The sequence below is a fragment of the Eufriesea mexicana genome, unplaced genomic scaffold (assembly GCF_001483705.2).
Source record: "Eufriesea mexicana isolate 0111107269 unplaced genomic scaffold, ASM148370v2 scaffold1741, whole genome shotgun sequence".
In the NCBI taxonomy this organism is placed as follows: Eukaryota; Metazoa; Arthropoda; class Insecta; order Hymenoptera; family Apidae; genus Eufriesea; species Eufriesea mexicana.
The window spans coordinates 341,619-355,704 of NW_016909828.1; the positions used below are offsets into that span (position 1 = coordinate 341,619).

A 14,086-nucleotide genomic window follows, 5' to 3' on the forward strand; every position below is an offset into this window, starting at 1 on the left:
CTGGAAAAGATTTTTCCATTATAGATCTCGCGTAAGTTCCATCGCCTACGGACTCGTGTCTGTAAAACTCAGAAACGTCAAAAAATTAAAGGTGTGTGCGATCCCGGAAATTTCCGAAAATTTTTTGAAAGTCACGAAGTTCTTTCGGGACTCTCAAAAGTTTGGAGACCTGGTCCCAAATGAGATTCGGGATCTCTCACACCCCTAGAAATAACGGATTATTTCACTGAAAAATTACACGTATTAATTTGCAATAATTGGTATCGTTCAGAGAGAATTACTCGACTTCGTCGATAACATTGGTCGTTCTTAATTAGGTAATTGTACGAAGTATTATACTTGGAGCAAGGAAGTCCGTAGTTTTCGAACTGTTCCTTTGGAACTATTACTTCTATTCTACTTCTCTTTCGCTGGCACTGATTAATAGCGCTCCATGGAAGTGTGGCCTCGTAATGGTTAAATGAATGGGAAACTTTGAAACGGGGAGAAACCAAATGGAAATACGCTTTAGATGGCTGTTGAAATGGCCAGGTTTTCAGCGATAAAATTCAGAGAAGTGTTCTCCTTCTTTGTTCTCCTAAGAACTAGTGCATCAACAGCTGACAAAACGGTAACGAGAAGTTTCATGCTCGAATGAACAAGCGGTGAAGTAAAATGTTTGATAAGCGAAATTTATTATAGTACTGTTACATAAAAATGACCAACGAAGGTTACAATTATCGCTGATATTTTTTAATAACTTTAGGTGTTGAATCGCTTTGCGGATAAGCGTTTCAGCAACCTTAAGGCCATTTCCTATTTAACTTACTAGCGCCACCACGGTTCGTATTTGTAACAAACGTTTATCCTAAATAATTATTTCCCAATTTTACCGATATAATCTTGGAATATTCTTCTTACTACGTATGTCATAGTTATACATTTGATATAAATTGTACGATTATATAAAACTGACAAGCAATCGAGTAACAACGGTTTTCTTTATTAATTAAAAGAATTAGGAACAGAAAATATTAACAGAAATATAAATTAATAATAGATATACCTTACCAATATCACGAAATATTTTGTTACAATAACATTGCTATTACAAAATTTTACATAGCAATCAGAAATTCCTAATCTAAAATCTCTATGAGTAACACACCACTCGTTTCCAATTAACTCACATAAAGTGTCATTTTCTCATATAAAACTTCCCTCTATGCAATTTCTTCCGACTCAAAATACTAAAATAAAGAAATCGAATAATAAACAAAATACTTTTATATATTATTAATTCTCTTCCTAACCAATTGTACCAATTGCCACGTTTCGTACAAGATAGATTTCGAAGGATCTCGACATCTACCTTTATCTACCTTTATTAACGCAAATACCTATCTCCTTTCAAAATATCAAAAATATTAATTGCGACAGAGCTACAAACTCGACCCAACAGTCCAATATCGTCAGAAATACGTAGCTTCGATTTAACAACGTGAAGCAAACGAACAGAAGACAGAATAAGCGATGAAATCATTGACTTACGCTACTTCCACGATTAACATAATATATTATGCAGTGTAAATGTATGCACGAATTACCCTAACCCAGGTCACTTCCCGTTTCAGATCCAGTCTGGCCGCCCCGGATTACGATGTACCTCGATCGCGTCTTCCAGCATCCTCGTTACCGTCCCGGCACAACACCCCCGTGCCTAAAACGCCGACACCTCCGCCCCCGCCGCAAACGCAGCAGATCTACGATGTTCCAGTCAGCAAGGAGCTTCCTCTGGAGCTGGACTCCGCTTTGGAAGGTCTGCAAAGGCTGCAGAGCGAGGCATCAGCCGCGATAGCCAGGCTACTCGGCTTCGTAAGTCCTGGATGGAGAACGCCGCAGCGATTAGACGCCACCCTAATGGACCTTAGGCTCGCAGCGCTCAGGCTTAGAACGTCCTTGCACGATCTGGCTGAATTCGCCGAAGGTAATTGGATCGTGTCTTTGAATTCCTTATGTCTCGCGATTTCATTGCGTTCTAGCGTCGTCGGTGATCGATTACGTATCGTGGGTAAAAGAGAAATGTTTTTACTTCGGATAATGGAACTGCTGAATAACTACTAGCTTCAGACCATCTACTTTTATAGTCACTGAAAGTATACCGCTGCTTTTGAAAAAGTTCACGTAGGTTTTACTGAAGCAGAAACTTGATTATACGTGTCCCTATTCGTCGTCCACTTTGATGAAGTATAATAATATTACATTAAGTATAATAGTGTTTCTTTGTATATTGCATTTAGCTAGAAGTTGCAAGTATCCAAGATATGAATCTACATGAACATCCAGTATTATAATCTCAACTCCTGTAACTTACGAAGACTACCCCTATATCTAGTCAAAATCCACAACCACTAAAAAATAATTATAATAATACTACTTTTGTAATATTACCATTTGACTATGTACTTATTACCAACTATGTATACATCTATCAGGAACAACCTTTAATCCCAACTTCTTCCGCAATGAGTACCTCCATACCCAAGAACCAAAATTACTAATATATACATCTACCTAAACATCTATAATTCATTCTACCAAAAGCCTCCAATTTCAATGTCTACTACACTACACAAAGATCACGAAGACCTATAGTCTGCTCAAAGAGACTAGATAGCTACTGTTCCACATCCTCAAACTCCAGGAACGACTTACTTATTGAGGGTTCTTGAGATTCTTTTCAATCATCATTGTCTCTAATGCACTATAGATTTTTCCTTTCTGCTCTCATCGCATTCGAATAATCGTCGGCACTTGGGTCTAAGCTCTGCGAAGTCAGACCTGATTACATTAACAAAAATCCACTACTAGAAAGAAAACGTTTTCATCTACACCACCTACGCTTCCAAAGCTACCCATAACTATAATCCATAATGCACGCGAGACAAAAAATTCCACCCTGTTCCACCTCATACGCGAATTACTCCCACGAAGAGCGAAACAGAGTCAGAGGCGAAGTGGCTCTCAACGAGGAACAAGAGGTCCATGTCGAATTAACGAAGCAAGCTGGAAAGAAATCCCTTCAAGAGACTTCTCTGCGTTTATTTTTTCTTTTTCCTATTTTTCTCTATGTTTCTCTCTGTACACAGGCACGCTGGGCAACGCGGGAAAGGCGCCGGACAAGGGGTTGGCCACGAAACTGCGACCCCTGGTCAAGGCTCTCCGCGATTCCGACAAGCTCGTGCAGGAAGCCGCCACCGAGCTGGACGCGATGGAATGGGACGCCGGCAAGCTATGCCGCGGGGGTAGCGATACCCCGACACCTACTAACGGGCCACCTTCCACCCTGCTGCCATCGGTGCAACCGGATCCACTCGATCAGCTGATCGCGTGCGCCCGGGCACTCACGGAAGACGTTCGTCAGGTGGCCAGTTTCATTCAGGTGAGGATCCACAAACGATGGGACTGTGTTTCTTGGCTGGTAGAACCGAAAAAGGGTGTCGACAGGTCGCTAGGTGTTACTCAGGTGAGCATCCACGAGCGATAAAATTGAAAATGGGTACCGTTGGGTCGCTATGTATACAGGTGCGCGAGGTCTCGAAGGTTTTGAATCTCGGTGTCTGAGACAAGACGAGACCTCGAAAATATCTCGACATTCGATATCGAATATCGAGGTTCTGGAAAAATACTGGATTCCCGGAAATTATATTATATAAACATTGCGCGAAATAAATTCCCCATAAAGTTCAAACGAAACGTCCCATTTTCATTATCATCGATGAGTTCACTACGATCACTGAAAGCCTCGAGAATTAAAAAATTTTCTAAAATACTGAGACAAGTTTCTTTTTATAACTTAGTTACTTGAAAAATCCATTATTTTCGTTAAATAGATTAGGTCGATTAGGTAAATTTCAAATGACTGAAATCCTAATCTTCCAATTTAAATTATATAACAAAAATGATAGATTTTTCAAGTAATCGAGATTATAATAAGAGACTTGATTATGATCGAGGAAAATAGAGAGTTCAAACACTTGAGAAGTCCACCAGAAATCCTGATCTACCGGCCTAAATTACCGAACAAATGTCTACAATCGGTTTTAAAATGGCGGCGTCTGTCTCTAATGTTCCCTTGAAAAGTAACGAAACTCGTGAAATTGGTCAACAGGGGAACTCGACGCTGCTCTTCAAACGGTCGTCGATCATCTCGACCGGTAGCAGCAACAACAGCGGCGCCGGCGAGGATTACGATTACGTAAATCTGGACTCGAGGGAGGTGGTGGCAAAGCAACGAGAGGAAGTGAGAGCATCGCTGCCGCAGGAACTTCGTAGTAATTACGATCTGCTGGTATCCGAGTCGGACAATGCCACGATTCAAATGCCACCCACGACACCGACACCCATGGATCCCAACGACAAACAATTGCTGGCTTTCTATGCCGCCCAGGTGATCACGCATGGCAATCACCTGACTCACGCCATTGACGCCTTCATGCAGACGGTCGAGCACAACCAACCACCAAAGGCGAGTACCGTAAACCTGGAAATCTAAACGACTATTATCCTTTGCTTCAGTCGTGACACGAGAACACCACATGGAGTATCAGTGGAATAAGCTTTTAATTATACAAGCGTGTCTCTGTTGCATCTACGACTTGCAGTTAGCCTGTGTAGATAAATTAAATGGAAAGTGCTATTCCGAAGCTCCAAGATTTGCCAGAAAGTGGGACTTTTCGAGAAAATTGAAGACAATCTTGTCCTAGTGGTGGTGTAGGATATTCAATTATATATTTAACTATTTATTAACCCTTTGCACTCGAAAGGTGAGCTTCAGTCACCACTTCATAAAATTTGGAAGATCGATATTAATTAATATATCAAATTTAATGTAATGTAACAATGTGCGAGGTATCGAAGTCAAATAATTATACAATTCTTTATTTACTGCTCGAAAAAGTATCGTCAATTTTTTAGTAGAGAATTATTGAATTTCTACTCTTCTCTAGCCAAAAAATCGTCGAGTGCAAAGGGTTAAATATATGCGAATATATATAATTTTCTCACTTTTTAGGAATTCTAATTTATTTAACAGTTGGCTTGCAGAACATACGATTTACGTATTTGTTAGAAAACATTTTTAAAGACAGATCCTATACCTCGTCAAAAGTTAAGTAATTTAAGCGGATGCTAATAAAAAGAATCGACGTTCGATATCTCGAAAATGAAAATATACGACATGCGGTGTTTTCCCTTATAATGACAGATATACTAACACTAGAACTACCAATCTGTAATGAGTACCTAAATACGATATACATTATTGACGATAATTAAAGCAGTACAATAAAAATAAGAGAGCATACGTAACTACATATATGCATTCGAATAAAAATCTATAATAATTTTGCCAAAGTTAACTACATTCTCTCAATAATCACAGAAATAAGAAGTTTAAGACCTCTTTGGTAGTTCTAGTGTTAATTATATATATACGCCAGTCTATAATGTACGCCTAAATGTAGTAAATACAGTTAATAATATTAAAGCTAGTTAACAAATTAGAAAGCTAAGGTTCACATCGATTAGCAATGAAAATAATTTAACGAGAGAGCTAGTTTTGAAACTAATTCCTTGGCCTACCTGAGTTTCGATGGCACGTGGCGCAGTCAATAACAGAGTTGGTCGCGCGTCGAGCCACTACGTCCGAACACGACGAAGAATAACACGTAACTGAGACAAGGAAATATCGACGAAAACTAAGCCACGAGTCCGATCCATAATGTTTACATTCTACAAACCATGTCGCTCACTCGTGATGTCTATGCTCGGCCCCTATTGTAAACGAATGAGTTAAATTTATTCAATTCTCTTCTATCATACTGATACTTCCACTATTGCTCCCTCGCTGATATTGCGTAACGAGAAAAGAAACTCCCAAATCTATTCTAATTAAAATTAAATTATCTATTCTAAGAGATGGAATGAAATGACGAAAAGAAATTAACGAAAATGTTTTTCACCTTTCAAAAAACAGGTATTCCTAGCGCATGGAAAGTTCGTGGTGCTGAGTGCCCATAGACTGGTGCACATCGGTGACACAGTGCACAGGAACGTGACGAGGAACGACGTGAGAACGCGCGTGTTGCAGTGTGCGAACGCGCTGAACGAGGCCCTGGCACAGACCGTGTCGAAAACAAAACAGGCGGCTCAATTCTTCCCAAGCGTATCCGCCGTTCAAGAAATGGTCGACAGCGTGGTGGACGTCTCTCACTTGGCCAAGGATTTAAAGGTGGCGATGATTCACGCCGCGCAGCAACCTTGAGCATCCAAAGATCAGATTCAAATCTTCAACACGGACGAGGGAAAAACGGGAATGGAAAAAGAAACTTGGATACACGCGAGCTGAGAAGAATTTGCCATTCTCCTTTTGGGAAATGCAGCTACATTGCACTAAATTCGCGACACCTCTCCATCAAGTTCCTTGGATTGGACGACAATCCTGATGATGAAACAGTTTCTATCCGCTAGAAACCTAACAGCAGTAGAAGCGATCGATTGAAGCAAATTTCAAAGTTTAGATGTAATTCCACTGCCAATTCGGTAGGAAAGGAGCAGCTCGTCAGTTAGAATATCGCGATGCTTAATGATCCAGTGAAAAGCAAGGATTATAAATAAGGATAAGGAAGAGTGTGAGATAAATTGTTTAAGAAACGATGGCAACAATTATAATTCGTCGATAGATTTGTTTTAATATGTACGATCGATGTAGACGACAGGAATCTGTCTGTTGGCTGAGATGATAGCAAGGTAGACTGTAGAATCGTGAATTTCTGATCGTTTAATCATAACGAAGAAACAAACTTGGACCAGGGAAGAAACGCCAACTTACTTTTTCGCTCGACTAGGAACATCCTTCCTTCTTGATTGCAATAAAGAATTCTCGAGGCCTATCGTTACTTAGAGATACGCAACTGCCAAAGCCACAGGTATATAGAACGTAAGGGAAAGCTCCTTCGAGACAAGCGTGTGTGTAATGTACTCGAGAATATAGAGAACGTAGACTTTTCTAGGAACCCATGTAACCGTGTCGTTCATTAGCTAGAGGTGTGTGGAATCAATTAAACGACGTAAAAGATCGATAGTACGTGTAGAACGCGTTCGAAATGATTCTCGAGACGTCGATCGGGGGTGTATTGTTTGCTTGAAAACGAGGCTCATTTCGAACTTGATACGCAGTTGTCGTTGCCAGCGTGTTAATCGTCGTGCTAGGTATGTATCGATGTGAAGAATACTCCTAAGACGTGAAACATTTTACTTTCGAAGCATATTTACAACGCGTTATTACACCGCAACGAAAATATTTATTGACTTGAAACGAAAGAAACGATTGACGATGTAAAAAGAAAACGAGGAAACGCAATAGCCTAATCTTCACTGCAAGAAGAGCCACAAATGCAACAAGGAATTTTTTATAATTAAGAATACAATAATGTTCATGGAATTAACGTTTATACTGAAAATTCGAACAACGGAAAAGCTCTGACTTTTTAGAGGCCAATTTTAAACGAATTTTATACAATTTTACCGCCACGACACGCCTTTTACGTGCCAGGCCTTTTTACGGCTCTTCCAACAGCATATTCGTTTACACAAACGCACACTAGAGACTGCAAAAAGAAGCATCGGATTTGTAGACTGTTTACAATCATTCCAATAAACTAATTCGACTGCACGACGCGCTCCCTTTACAGGAGTGACGCAGAAACAATAACTTGGAAACAATACGAAATAATACGCCTTATACACGGTCATTTTATCGATTATGGTCGGCCGACACACTTCTGCCGATTGTAAAACTTTCATAGCGATCGAATCGTTCTCCTATCGTAGAGGTTAGTTTTAGAATATTCTGGTATAGGCTTAAAAACTTTTATAATCGGCAGGATTGTGATTTTTGTTAAAATATATATAATACATATTCGCTAAAAGTATGGAGAAAGTTCTTTGGTTTTGCTGAATTCTTCCCCAGATTTATTTCATCCAAATTATTTTCTCTGAACATCTGTAAAGTCTTGCATTATTAAATGTTACAAGAGGTAATCGACGACCGCACATTTGTAACACAGCTTTAACATCGATTGTATCTTTTTAAGTATTTACTTTCCGCCTTTCGAGACGCAGCCTTTCTGACTCTCTCCTTCTTTCACTGGAAAAGAAAGTAAAAGAAAATGATTAAAATAAGGAAACAAAATATGGAAAAGCGATTTAAAAACGATCCGGCACTTAGAGAGTATTTACCACGATATAGCTTATAGTTTATTTTTTAGAGATCATATAATCAGAGCATATCGCGTGAACATGAACCTCGTTTACGAGACTTGTATTATAATTTATTGGCGGAGCGTTTTTGTAAGATAAAATGCATTTTTCAGGCAATTAGAGTTTACTGTATATTTAGAACTTATAAATAGGCGATATCAATAGGTGCTTGTCACATTCTCGTTGAAAATCGTATTCCGATTGATCGTGACGTACTATTAAGTGAAATAAATTTTTTCTTATTCATATCAAAGAAAAAATAAAATATGAGACGCATAGATTACATACATTGCCCTTATCGTTTCGCGTCATTTCGTTTGATCGTACATCGTACCTGGAATTTTTTTACACTGAAACAATTTTGCAATCGAAAAATGTTCTTAAAATTGTAAAGGGGTTTATCGATAAAGTTCTTTGTCAGTGAGGACTTCCACAGTTTAGACTTTAAATATCGATGATTCGTTAATTATCGTTATGTTAATCTTATATAAATTGTATAACTAATGCGCTCGTAAATTTTATCGAGCGGATCAACTACGAAATTGGAAGATTAATCGACGTATGACTTTCAAATTAGCATGTCCTTCGAACTGAATCGATTGTGTTACTTTAAGGACATTTAACGTGTACATAAGTATATTTATATATATATATATACATATAAATATATATACATATACATGTATATTATAATTATTCCTATTATGATGTATACACAAATACAATAATGTACCAACGCAACAGTGACAGAAGAAACGAAATATTTAAAAATTGTGCAATCGTCGAACTTTAATTTTTAAGCATCGGATCATACTCAAAGAAGTATATAAAGTATTTAGAAATGAAGGGGATAACAAGAATCATTTTACGTAACGCATATTGAAAGATTGGATAACGAATGAGTAACAAAAGAGGTTTTCTTTTAAAAAGTTGGTATCATCTTGCACTTAATTTGCTTGGTGAAATCTGGGTGATAATTTTGTATACTGGCGCGTTACTTGTATATTATAGTTTCAATGGTTCAATAAAGATTAATTGAATATACAGGTAAAGAGTGATAAAACCTTTATAATTATCTCTGCTTATCATTTTTATTATATTAAGATTCATAGGTCTTAAATAACATAGTATATCAATTAACTACACGCAATGATACATTTGTTAGAAACCTTTTAACTCAATTTGCATTAAAGTACATACATTAGTTTAGAAGTCTCTCCTAGTCCCCGTATAATTATTAACAAGTGCACCCCTTTGTAGTGGCATATAAAACAGTTCATATGTCTCAGGTAAGGCTTGAATGAACACAAATATCCTAAATGTTTGCAAGTTTTTCGTGATAATAATGTACATGTCAAACATTCAAGCCGTAATGCTTGACTTGCAATGGCGTCGTAATAATATGGAATTAATGATGCAAAGTAGACAGCCTAATTTGACCATGAACAATCATAGCATCTGCCAAATGTATGTGCGTATTACCGTCTTTATTTGTTTTCTCTTTTGGTGCATTTTTTTCCATATAAAAGTTGCTAAGATCACGTTTCATAGCATAAGCATCTTCTCCATCCGCATAATATTTTGGTTCCACTTCCGACAATTCGAATTGCAAACTGCTTGTATATAAATTCAAAGCTGCCCGGTTACTTTTACGAACATGTAGAGAAACATATTTTGCACCGAAACATTCAACCATTGCTCTGGAAGCCTGATTCATAAGTTTCTGTGCAATACCAAGCCTTCTGTGAGATCTTTTCACTGCCAAGCTAGTAATATGTCCATGTGGATTATCTTCGCAATCTTCTTCCATTTTAGCCAGTACATACCCTACTATACTGCCTTTCTCGTCCTCTGCCACATAACTTACTTGTGGCCAAGAAAGAGCATGATACAAATAGTATTTCATTTGATAATTCTCTGGTAAACATTGTAAATTACAATGTTGCATATTCAACAAATCATCGATTGTAGCACAACGTATATTTATAGACATTTTGACCAATTATACTATAGATACACAAATGAAAGACAATTTTGCTTTGGTCAATTTTTTCTTTCTGATATCTTTCCTCTCTAGTTCTCTCTTTGCCTCAAATTTACAAATATGGTTTTAATCTCTGCGAATTTTTTTCATGCGAGATCTACCATTCTTTAAGTCATTTACAGGTGAAGATTCACTCATTCCACCCAACAGTTCTCGAACAAACCTGAACCTTGAAAGGAAAAACTTCCAAACTAAATACCAACCTGTGAAAAAAGACAAAAACAGATCTGTAAGGAGAAAAAATACCATAAAGATTAATCGTCTTAGACTAAAACTCCTATTAAGCACAGCTACTACATATAATTTCAAAGTATTTCTTTGAAATATTATTTCTAATAAAGATATTAAATTAGAACAAACTAAGTAATATAATAAGGATATAACTAATATGGTAGACAATACGAAAATAGCAAATTTCTCTTATAACATATGCTATAGGAAAAGTATACAAAACAAAATAGGTTTTAAATCTGCAAAACCTAGAATAGCCGCCGAGATTGCGCATACACGTGATGAGAAAGGTTAAATATGTAGTCAAACTCTCCTACTATACCTTCGATTTCGAAACTATACGACTATTCGACAGGTCGGATAACAATGTTTCGAAACACTCTGCATACCGCGCAGCAATAACGGAACGTTACTATCTGTCGTTCTTACCCAGCAGCACCAGGCCAAATACTATGAGCAGACTCGATATCACGGAGAAGGCTGCTAGGACGATTTCCTGCATTATTAATTCCGTACTTCGATTATGAATATACTAACAAACTTCCTAAAACGTTACACACGGGAATAGTGTCATAACCTCTTTGTTTCTTGCTTTCCTAGCAAGAACATTCGATTCACCACATATAGAAACACGAACGACGAATTTAGCACCACATCAAAACGCAAATTTGATCTACGTTTTTCGTTCACTGGTAACACGCCATTTTGAATTAGTGACGGGATAGTGTGTATGGTATGTACAGGTTATGAATTTTCCCCCTCCAAATGTGTAAATAAATTTTTTGCCAACATTTAGCAAAGTACGTAATTTTTCAAAAATATATTACGTAACTTACCAAAATACAATATCTTGTATATCGTACATCGACTAACATCACATATATGAAAACGAAAACAGACTGACGAATTTTGAATACCCAACGAGTAAAGCCGACAGGAAACAGCCATAACATTCTTGGCTTATGCGCAGTCGCTTCATTTCCGGAAGGAATAGCTAGAGCGGCCTTATTTAAACTTCTCAAAACAGAAAATATTCTAATTATTATAATGCACATCTATATTGAATTTATTCTATACATAGAATAAATTCAATAGAATCGTATAAAGTATAGAATATTTTATATGTAAGATGTGTATAGCATATTTATTCATATTAATTCAAAATACATTAATGAATAAAACATATGAAATATTTATAGTGTACAAGAAACTTGGAATCTTGGAAACAATAATCAAGTTACAATATTAATATCACACAAATATTCAATTTTCCTCTTCATCAAGTTCTTCTAAATGATCCAATTTAAGTTGTCTGGATCTGTCTATTTTTACAGGTTGTCTTTCTTTCTTATCTTTTTTCTTTTTCTTTTGGCCAACAACATATTCTGGCATAATAATTTTACTACTCCTAAAGACTGGTTTATCATCATTTTCAATAATTGATATATTGCTTGCTTTACTTGTGTTGCTTTCAGGTTTTTTAAATTCAATTTCTATGGGTACTTTCCTTTTCTTGGACTTAAATACTACTTTCATTTCATGTTCTTTAATTAAATCAGATTCATCTATGTCCATTTTCTCTGATTCTCTTACTTTCTCTATTGACTTTCTCGCTTTTAATTCTTTCAAAAATGATAATGCAGCCCTTGTATTACTCTCTTCTGTCATATCATCATTAGATACATCATCCAAACTATATTTCTTCCACTTGTGAGGATTCTTATGAAAATCTGGTACACTTCTATTAACTGCACGTGGTGCTGGACCTTCTGGCTGCTTAAAGATACTCTCTTTACCACGAAATCTTTTCATTTCAATTCTATAATTCTGGTCCTTTCTTGAAATTTGGAATTGGTTTGGTTTAATAATATCCACATCAATATTTGTAGATTCAGTGACCATTTTATTCTTACTGCATTCTTGCTCTGCATCTGACAATTTGTCAAACAGTAATTTTTGTCTATTTGCAAAATCTGCATTACCGCCATGTAAGATGAAATCACCAGTTGTATGCATTTTCTTTATTGTTTTTAGCACTGTTTCGTTAACTTTTTATATTCTACAAATATTATTTTTAAATAGAAACGTCAAAACATACTTGATATACAAAAGCTTGCAAAATGTATAGTGTACAAATGTAGTACAATAGGTTAGAACATCCAACAGATGTTTATTTAAATAATAATTAAAATGATTAAGGATTTAAAATTGCGAACAATCACTTTATTAATTTTTAATATCTATATATTTAAAGAACGAAAAAACAATATTGACGTTAAATTGCGCTGTATGTATGTCGCCATTTTGCCTCGAGGTAGATATCGAAATATACTAAATATATCACTATACATTCAACTTTGAAAACGATAAATGTAATAATAATACATTTTAGAAATTAGAAATTAAAAATATAATGCCAATGAAATAGAAATTACAATATTACAATTATTTAATAATAGAATATTCATAAAATTACTTTTGTAATATGGAAATAAAATAATAAAAACAATATATCGATGTGTTACGAGTACACTTTTAATAAAAATAATTTTTAGACATTTTATATTCCATATTATGAAACCGAACTTTTTTTTCACACTAAAGAAAATAATGTTTAAATGGCGGAAACTGAATATGACAGTGTATAAACAAACTTTATTTGAAGAATTAGTATTATATATACCCCACCTAATCATCAGCACTACATAATAAACGTGATTTGAGCAACTGTTCAGTATTCATCACCAAGAGGCGATAAAATATCATGTATGTTTTCTTTTTTTAACATAACCAAACATACGTATCTTATATGTTAAAATAATTTGATATTTCCTTTTTATGAAAAGTTATTCAATTTCCTCAATATAAAAAAAGAGGAATAATAAACCACTACTAATATCTTATGCACAATTTATTTTCACTATTATTCATTATTACACTTGCAAGCTTTATTTGCAGTTTTTAGTACTTTTTTGGTTTACAGAAATTTATAACAAGATGTATGAAATGAATTGACAGATTTATTGTACGTACATTGAAAGGAACTACTTACTCTAAAAGATTAGTAATTCAGAATGAATTTACTGGTTTCTACAACAGATTTGGCTCAATTAATTCGAACAAGGTAATCAGATTGCAATATTCTATCGATTTATAAATAATCATCAACACACAATAGACTTAGCGACACTCGATAGAGTAACATTCGATCTTAACGTAATTCGAGTACAACGAGTCGCGATGAATAAAATTTAACCGATCAAATAGCAACACGAGATTTAATGACTAACCTATAATGGTAACGACAGTGCACGCCCACGCGGCCATTTATGACATTAGCCTGCGAAAGGCGCTAGTTAAATAAATCTGACAATTAACGTGAAAACGATGAACATCGTTTCAATAATGTCACAATGATTTCTCGTGTTTCTTATAATGACACGACATTGCGTTTACTAATAGAATTCGATGTTAACAATTGTATATTATATCCGGCTTAAACATAGACAC

General features: G+C 35.9%; 4 protein-coding genes across 6 annotated transcripts in view; 1 reads left to right on the forward strand and 3 right to left on the reverse strand.

Annotated features, from left to right (window-relative positions):
• Window positions 1-7,916, forward strand: part of p130CAS (Serine_rich_CAS and FAT-like_CAS_C domain-containing protein p130CAS) — a 183,540-nt gene extending 175,624 nt beyond the window's left edge. The window contains exons 6-9 of one of the 2 annotated variants that reach the window (XM_017901626.1): window positions 1,614-1,966; window positions 3,129-3,505; window positions 4,151-4,507; window positions 6,017-7,916. In XM_017901626.1, the coding sequence (XP_017757115.1) occupies window positions 1,614-1,966; window positions 3,129-3,505; window positions 4,151-4,507; window positions 6,017-6,304 (1,375 nt within the window). In that variant the 3' untranslated portion in view covers window positions 6,305-7,916. The remainder of the gene's footprint in view (window positions 1-1,613; window positions 1,967-3,128; window positions 3,506-4,150; window positions 4,508-6,016) is intronic. The other variant, XM_017901627.1, reaches the window with a different exon arrangement.
• A 128-nt stretch (window positions 7,917-8,044) lies between these two features.
• On the reverse strand, window positions 8,045-10,385 carry vnc (GNAT family N-acetyltransferase vnc). 2 transcript variants are annotated; one of them, XM_017901628.1, is made up of 2 exons: window positions 9,784-10,385; window positions 8,045-8,188 (listed from the first exon to the last, which is right to left on the reverse strand). In XM_017901628.1, exons 1-2 carry the CDS (start codon window positions 10,292-10,294, stop codon window positions 8,139-8,141), a joined length of 561 nt encoding a protein of 186 aa, XP_017757117.1. In that variant the 5' UTR covers window positions 10,295-10,385; the 3' UTR covers window positions 8,045-8,138. The 2 variants fall into 2 exon arrangements, 1 of the variants encoding a protein (XP_017757117.1); XR_001890272.1 differs by lacking the exon at window positions 9,784-10,385 and adding an exon at window positions 9,502-9,691 and having other exon boundaries at window positions 8,127-8,188.
• An 8-nt stretch (window positions 10,386-10,393) lies between these two features.
• Window positions 10,394-11,505, reverse strand: LOC108548602 (small integral membrane protein 13). Its single transcript, XM_017901629.1, has 2 exons — window positions 11,006-11,505; window positions 10,394-10,548 (listed from the first exon to the last, which is right to left on the reverse strand). The coding sequence occupies exons 1-2, from the start codon at window positions 11,076-11,078 to the stop codon at window positions 10,412-10,414; spliced, it is 210 nt and encodes a 69-aa protein (XP_017757118.1). The 5' UTR covers window positions 11,079-11,505; the 3' UTR covers window positions 10,394-10,411.
• Window positions 11,506-11,815: 310 nt separating this feature from the next.
• On the reverse strand, window positions 11,816-14,053 carry LOC108548594 (protein TSSC4). The gene is made up of 2 exons (XM_017901619.1): window positions 13,629-14,053; window positions 11,816-12,635 (listed from the first exon to the last, which is right to left on the reverse strand). The coding sequence occupies exon 2, from the start codon at window positions 12,590-12,592 to the stop codon at window positions 11,840-11,842; it is 753 nt and encodes a 250-aa protein (XP_017757108.1). The 5' UTR covers window positions 12,593-12,635; window positions 13,629-14,053; the 3' UTR covers window positions 11,816-11,839.
• Window positions 14,054-14,086: the final 33 nt, after the last annotated feature.